Source organism: Seriola aureovittata, chromosome 12 (assembly GCF_021018895.1).
Source record: "Seriola aureovittata isolate HTS-2021-v1 ecotype China chromosome 12, ASM2101889v1, whole genome shotgun sequence".
Taxonomy (NCBI): Eukaryota; Metazoa; Chordata; class Actinopteri; order Carangiformes; family Carangidae; genus Seriola; species Seriola aureovittata.
Window position 1 is genome coordinate 18,956,278 of NC_079375.1, and position 7,859 is coordinate 18,964,136.

General features: G+C 42.5%; 1 protein-coding gene across 1 annotated transcript; it reads left to right on the top strand.

The window, feature by feature from the left end:
* The first annotated feature begins 706 nt into the window (after positions 1–706).
* On the top strand, positions 707–7,582 carry abhd8a (abhydrolase domain containing 8a). The gene is made up of 5 exons (XM_056392537.1): positions 707–1,075; positions 3,568–4,394; positions 4,532–4,702; positions 4,842–5,058; positions 5,173–7,582. The coding sequence occupies exons 2-5, from the start codon at positions 3,577–3,579 to the stop codon at positions 5,383–5,385; spliced, it is 1,419 nt and encodes a 472-aa protein (XP_056248512.1). The 5' UTR covers positions 707–1,075; positions 3,568–3,576; the 3' UTR covers positions 5,386–7,582.
* Positions 7,583–7,859: the final 277 nt, after the last annotated feature.

A 7,859-nucleotide genomic window follows, 5' to 3' on the forward strand; every position in this document is an offset into this window, starting at 1 on the left:
TTTGTTCTCTGATAATAAGGAAATCGCCTTTTCATGCAATGTAGTTTGTTTTCATAGTGAATATGGGAGGGGAAAGTTCCATTTACAGTAGGCTACCCTGGCATGTTAATTGGCCTGATTGATTTTTACAGCCCTCTATTAAAACTGCAATGCCTGCTTGGCATAAACATAAAGAATAACTGTTATTTACACTGGCCGCCAGACACTAACAGAGAGTACACAGCTGTTGACTCACAGGCCCTCCGCCCGTCTCCGCCCCATAAACGTCATAGCTGTCTATTCAGTGACAGGCACCGGACTGTCCCAGCGGTTTCACATTGTTGATGTTAGTTCAGGGGTAACATTAAGACAGCACATCTAAAGACAATGTCAAAACTTAAAGGTCATTTCTCCCTACAGTGATGCAGCAGCTGCAATGAGACGTTTGGGTGTCAGCTCGTGATGATTCAGTTCAGATGATTTCAAATCAGATGTGGAATTTGAAATGGAGCCACATACTCAGACCTGATTGTGGCCAATTTGGATAAATAACTGGACTATTAGTTTATCATATCTGTCACTCTTCCTGACCGCAAGCACGCCCGCACATGCACGCGCGCGTGTTGCTACTCTGTCAGCCTTAGCAACAGGGAATCAAGCTTCTCTCATTGGCCTCCTCTCAGAACACTCAGTTCTTCTATTCGCCCTGCGCACTGCCACTCAGCACCCAAGATGCCCGAACACTGCTGTGGCTGATGCGGATACTAGGGCAGCAGGGGTGGGTAGGGTCTGGCCTGGATGCGCAGTGGATGCTGAGGGAGAAAAACATTGGCGTTTGTTATCGTAATGGGTATCTTATTAAAATGCAATTTGCACAGTTTTCTAGATGCATGCCTTATCATAACTGCAAGCCCCTCCGTGTTCTGTGGTAGCAGTCTAACAAGGCTAATAAGACGATTTCACTATTTTGCAGCGTCTCTAGCGTAGACGAGTTGTTGCACCAAATGCAACATTTTCTCACTTCAGTTTCGTCGGCCCTTGACTGTCATCTTTTGGTGCACATTCCTAATCACCTCAATCATCAGTAATTCTGCAGGTAAGGGGTCGATTTTGATTGCATTATGTTGTCTAATGAGCTCATGTTTATTGTGCAACATATTGGCATCAGCATCGATAAACAGCTGCACGGTTACTGCATGCATTTGTCCTGTGACAGAGCAAAAATAATACATCTGTCAACTGTTGTTTATTCACATTTAAATGTAAAATCTATCAGTAATATACACTTTGCAATCACGGCCTTCCAAAAGCCTGCCACGGATTTTTAATCCTTCAAATATATGTTAAGCGACGCTATTTATTAATGTAGTGCACTTTTTTCATTATTGTGAAACATGATACTTAATGATTTATGTCAAACTATTGAAATATGAAGCCTAGTACTGCAGTTGATGGCTTGGTGTTTTGGGGTCATAGGCTTGAAGAACCAGCAACGTCATATAGGACATTTGTGCATTAGCCTAGGCCCTTTATTTAATTTATTTTTTTAAATATTGGTCTCATTTTTGCACATACGCATTTCTTGTGCAGATATCATGTCAGACTGCCTGGTACTGTACTGTGTGTAAACCCACGCTATGAAAATAGACCAGCACATAGTGTACCAAATGTGTGTTAGTGTAAGACTTGGCAGATATATCAACCTATATACTCTGCAGTGCAGACAAAAAAAAACATGAACATGGCTGAGTAACCTTCAGCCTGTTTGACTTCAGGGAGTGTAGATTTGAGTTGCCATATTGAAATCCTGGTTCATGCAAGTGAGGGATAGATAGTAGGTCAGGAGGAGAATCCCTGATGTAAATGATAGCTCTGCTGATCAGTGCTGCTGTAGTTTTGTGTTAATGAGGTGAAGTGTATCTGTATGCCAGGGACATCCAAACTGTTAAACCGGGTTAAGTGACATCCTGCTGTGCTGTGGAGTGTTCACCACTGTCATGAGGGACCACCTCTCATCATTTACCACTTGTAGCTGATGTGACATGACTGATTGGTTGATAATAAAATGACAGATTGACAAAAATGTTTAAGAACCATCAAAAAAAGATAGATAGATAGATAGATAGATAGATAGATAGATAGATAGATAGATAGATAGATAGACAGACAGACACTGTAAATCAAGGCTTGCTGCAGTTCTGCTGACTGACACTGTCTGTTTGCTTCTTGTGTCAACGCTCCATGTTGATGTTTGCGGAAAGACAGGACAGTCAGTTAACATTTGTCCAGCTCCAGGGTGTAACTGGATAGCTCTTGATGCACTGACCTTCAGACCATCCTGCCAACAACAACAACACATGCACACAGACACATGCACACATGAACCCTCCTGTGCACACGCAGACATACACTAGGTAAACCAGCTCCATTTTCCCCCTCACTGTAGCGCCAGTGCAATAAAAGTCTCTGTCACTGATGTTGTCACCCATTCATATTTATTACATTTTGTCTCTCTACGTCTCATCTAAACATGCATGGATGCTATATTATGAGCAGTGATGTGACTGTCTGCCCTGTAGGCAATAATGTGCTTACTGAGCTCTGCTTCACAGTTTCTGTAACCAGGAAACAATAAAGCCTTTCCATGTTAGACGTGACTCTTCCCACTGTGTTTCCCTGAGATAACCAGTCTGTGTTTGTATGGGAAGTGAGGACCAACGATGCTTCATTTGCAGAACATGACAATATGCAGTTTAGCTATGACTGGACCTGAGCAGGAACACAAAGACAGTTTTTTTTTTTTTTTTGTCTCATCTCCACTGGAAATGGTATAGTCTGGAAAACTGCTGTCACACTGGCACGAGACATTGTATGCAGTCGTGCCATATGACTGATGTTTTCTATTTATATATAACCTGATTCTGACCATGTGAAACGGGGGGGGGGGGGGCACGACGTTATTAATAGCATATGTCTAGGTCGGCATGTGAATGGTCGGTCCTCACTGACATAGGGGACAAGTATTGTTTTTAGTTGTGTGTTTATGAACGTGGAAGCTCTGAATGTTAAGCTGCTTTGTCACCCAGGTGAGTGTGTTGGTAGAGCTTTACAAAGGCTGTTGGTGCTGCACTTACACTCACTGTGGTATTTTGAATTTGCATAGTGGTTTGCTGTCTGTTAAACTGATAGCATCCCCGCTTTTGGTGTGTTTCATTTCACCCGACACTGCCTGCGGTCTGATGAAAGGATAAAGAAGACTATTGCATTGTAACTGCGTTGCTAGGAAACAGCTTGGGACCAATTTTATAGGAGTCAAGCTGGGACCCAATTTCTTCCTGGTGAGCTGTTGACATTTGCAAACACTGCAAACCTGCAAAGCATAATGCTTATGCTTGAAACTGTGAAGAACAAATGAATAGGGAAACGCTAATTGGAGAAGGGTAATAAGCTTCACAAACCACAGCCATATGTTTATACATTGTCTATTTTTCCATTTTGAACATTTCATAGTCTGCTTTTGTGCTATATATCAAATTAACATCTGAGTGATGATCTCCTCGTTGTATCTGTGTGATGCTGTTTATGCAGGGAAGCGCCATGCTGACCAGCATCACTGAAGGGATACTGTGCTGCCTGACTGGGAAGGCTGCCAGTCTGGTCTTGCCCCTGGAGTCGTCAGAGCCCTCTGATGGATTTGAGTTTGTGGAGGTGAAACCTGGGAGAGTCCTGCGAGTACGGCACATTGTCCCAGAGCGTCAGCCCTTAGTGACGGAAGACCAGGTTTCAGGCCATGAGAGGCCGGATGGTGACTGCGACGATGACAGCTCTCCTGAGGATAATGAGAGCAGCACCGGCAGCAGTGTCCACTGTAAGAGGAAGATCACAGTCTACCGCAACGGCCAGCTGGTGATTGAGAATCTCGGCGATGTTTTGCACTCAGAGATCCTGCAGTGTCAGGATGGGGATCTGGAGCCTTGTAGCACTGTGGAGGTGGAGCTGGCTGACTACAAAGAACTGGCCTCTTCTCCAGACCCCAACCCTGTTCCTCCTCTGGTTCCTCCACCTCCTGGGGAACAGAAACCTGCCCCACCTCCTCGCCGGCGCCGTCGCAAGCCCAAGCGCACGGTGTTTATTGACTCAAGGAGGGTGATCTCAAGCTGCAAAGGGACGCACTCAGACGTAGCGCTGTTCTTCGTGCACGGTGTGGGAGGCTCTCTGGACATTTGGGGCAGCCAACTGGACTTCTTCTCTCGGCTGGGCTATGAGGTCATCGCGCCAGATCTGGCGGGGCATGGAGCCAGCACTGCCCCACAGATAGCAGCAGCTTATACGTTTTATGCCCTGGCGGAGGACCTACGTGCCATCTTTAAGAGATATGCTCGTAAACGCAACATTCTCATTGGCCACTCATATGGGTGAGTCTTTGTGAGAAGCTTTTTTCAAAATCAGTGTCTCTGAAACAACTCTACAGCCGATCGAAGTAGCTTTAGTAATAGTTCTTTCCAACATGCTGTTTACATACTATATATCCATCTTATTATATCTCTTCTAGAGTATCATTTTGCACCTTCCTGGCCCACGAGTACCCTGATTTGGTCCATAAGGTGGTGATGATCAACGGAGGGGGTCCCACAGCTCTGGAGCCCAGCCTCTGCTCCATCTTCCAGCTGCCATCTTGCGTCCTTCACTGTCTGTCACCCTGTCTGGCCTGGAGCTTCCTCAAGTAAGATCTACAATTGTGTGGTGCCAGAATTTGGCCTAAAAAATAATGACACACCACAGTCACTTCTCTCATCGCAGGCAAAAAAAGATTGTAACAGTTGAAAAGTGATACAGAAAACTTTTTTTTCTCTCACCTCTAGAGCTGGATTTGCCCGTCAGGGCGCCAAAGAAAAGCAGCTGTTAAAGCAGGGCAATGCCTTCAATGTGTCTCCATTTGTGCTGCGAGCCATGATGAGTGGCCAGTACTGGCCTGAGGGGGATGAGGTCTATCATGCTGAGCTCACTGTACCCATCCTTCTGGTTCATGGCATGTGCGACAAGTTTGTGCCCATGGATGAGGACCAGCGCATGGCAGAGGTATAGAACATCTTCATATGTGCTGATGTATCATGTGATTGTTAATATGAAATGTCGTGTTTGTGCTGTTTGTTGCTATTGAAATTTTTTTTTCATTTGTGCCTCCTTTTGTAGATCCTCCTATTTGCATTCTTAAAAGTCATTGAGGAAGGAAGTCACATGGTCATGATGGAGTGTCCTGACATTGTCAACACCCTCCTCCACGAGTTCTTCCTATGGGAGCCTGACATGTCCAGAAAAGACAGCTGCAAGACAGACACAGAGATGACAGTTGCTGTCAGTGACACTCTCCACACACTGAAAATCAATAACCATATGGACAAATAACCAACCAGGAGTCTAGTTTGATCACAGAACCAAGCAGAAGGCCTTTTCTTGGCGGTAGGCATGTGTTCTTAAGGCTGCTCCTAGGCTGAGAGCTGTTATATACAGGGCCACATCTTACGGATGCGGACGGCCACTGGTGCTTCAAGATAAAGCAGGACATAGGCATGGTGCCAACTAGAGAACGATGGAACAAACATAAAGACGAGAGGAACGGATGCAAATACACAGTCAGTTTGTGCTTCGCTTTTTGATACGAGTCTGTGCTCCATCACGTCATGTTTGCAAAGCGACACAGTACCTGGAGATCAAAAGGACAATGTCCATTTGTGATTTGTGTATGAAATGTTTCTGGTGAAAGAACTGACTACTACAAGATGCAAGAGGCATAAAATCCATGAAATGGTGTCAGAATTTCCTCGCCTTTATCTCAAATATTCTGTAAAGTACTGCAGAGCTTCTCTTCAACCTTTATGAAATGATTATTAACTTATCATTGGGGCCATCTTACATCCGCTTTCAATAAGAAGTTGGAAAAGTAATGTGTTGGACTGAGGAATTACAGATCTGATTTGCCAGAATAGTGATGGTGAAGGATAGCTTACAATAAAATTCAACTGTTGATAATAATTAATATTATCAAATACTGACTAGATGGTAGGGGGGAATGGATTCACATCATCAAATATATACTGATGTACATGCAAAATGTAACTAATAATTGCACCACATGCATACATGAAAATACATGATGCCTGAAGGAGATACACAAAAATTCATAGTTCACCTACAAACCAGCCACCTATTAACCACATTTACACAGTGCACTCAACACCATCTCAAACATGAAGACTCACAATAGCTATAGTCAGTGAAATTGGATCATCTATTTCCAAATTACAATTTAATTACACTTTATTTTCCATATATTGAACTCTAATATAAAATCTAAATCCAAAAAGCTATGTGTGGCTATGTTAAGCACAATGTAACCAATTCATCAATTCATAGTTGCATGAAAATAAAGTAATATTCAATGAGAGATTTATGGGAAATGGTTGCAAAAAAACAGATGTAAACAAACATGGATGCCTAATAGTTCTCCTCCTTTATTCTTACAGCCATTTCTTCAAAACTATGTAATATCCTAAGGATACAGAGTACTGGGGCCCTGCATGAGTTCAGAATATGAAAAGGTATGAGGGTTGTTATAGACAGTTGCAGTATATTCTCATATTGAAAAACTCCCAGTGTACTCCTCTCTAATCAAACGAGTGTTCCTCTTAATATGTAAGTATTATTTTGCCTTTATTCTGAAATAACAGCAACTGCCATAACAAATTGTGGTTGTATTGACCGCTTTAAGCTGTTGTGTCTCTTAAGCTGATAAACGCAAACCAAGTGTGTGTTCCTCTACTACTCTCCAGTCCATCCTATTTATCTAATAGTGTCAGACTGAAAGAATGAGCTGAACATTATGCTCACTGAAAGACATTCATTCATGGGTGTTGCTTTGTCTCATAGTGGGACAGTAAGGTGCGAGTAAAAGCACAGTCCATTATGCTCCTGGACAGTGCTTATAGGTTGACTGGATACTTTATAGTGTTTTGAGTAGCAAACAGTGTAAACTGTTGGATTTCAAACTGGGTGTCCAAAGCTTAAAATCAAACATGAGTCGGCCAAAGGAGGAAGTCCCCTTAAAAAGAGGGACATCTGTACTCACCACGCTGGTCTGTTATATATGCATTTTGACAGAATGCGGATGCAACATGACTGGTCTTATGCAACTGGAACAAAATAGAGAGAAATAGAATGAAGACAAACTGACCTGGCACTGACGCCTCTAAAAAGTTATATATTCTCTATGGACTTTCCAAAAACCAACAAGTGCTGCTGATGCAATGTACTGTATGTTTCCTTTGGTGTAAAAGGTCAGTAAAACTGTATGGACTACAGGGTGCACAAGTACTTCCTCTTATGCTAAAAGTGTGCATATACAAATTGTCAGTGCTCATATGTGCTATATCTTTTTGTGGTTAACAAAATGTGCTAATGTTACTGTTGCATTTATTCATGGGAATCATAATATATGCACTGCCTGAGTGTAGATGCATATAACATTATATAGCCTATGAAAACAGTCGGATTCAGTGTATGAATGTGCCTTTCCTGGCATGAAATAAAACAGATGTTCACAGTCTACAGGTGTTTTTGCTTGCTTGTTGTTTTTGCTTTAATATGGTTTGTTTTTCCCCATTACATTACAATTTCTGCATTACAATAATTTCATTACAAATTAAACATATGAAAATGACTGTAGTGCATTTTACACCAAATACAAAACAAAGAAATTACAGGCATTTTTGGAGAAACATGGGTAGACCAGATTATTACACAAGGACTGCAGCCAGAAGCATAAGCGGTAAGACTAGATGCAAGATACAGCCACATAAGCATTATCAGATTATCTTCCCTAA

What these genes read in the sequence shown, in the direction of transcription:
- abhd8a (XM_056392537.1), top strand. Translation starts at nt 3,577, where the DNA reads ATGCTGACCAGCATCACTGAAGGGATACTGTGCTGCCTGACTGGGAAG. An exon ending in CTCATTGGCCACTCATATGG is followed by an intron (nt 4,395 to 4,531) that starts GTGAGTCTTTGT and finishes TATCTCTTCTAG; the next exon opens with AGTATCATTTTGCACCTTCC. An exon ending in AGGACCAGCGCATGGCAGAG is followed by an intron (nt 5,059 to 5,172) that starts GTATAGAACATC and finishes CTCCTTTTGTAG; the next exon opens with ATCCTCCTATTTGCATTCTT.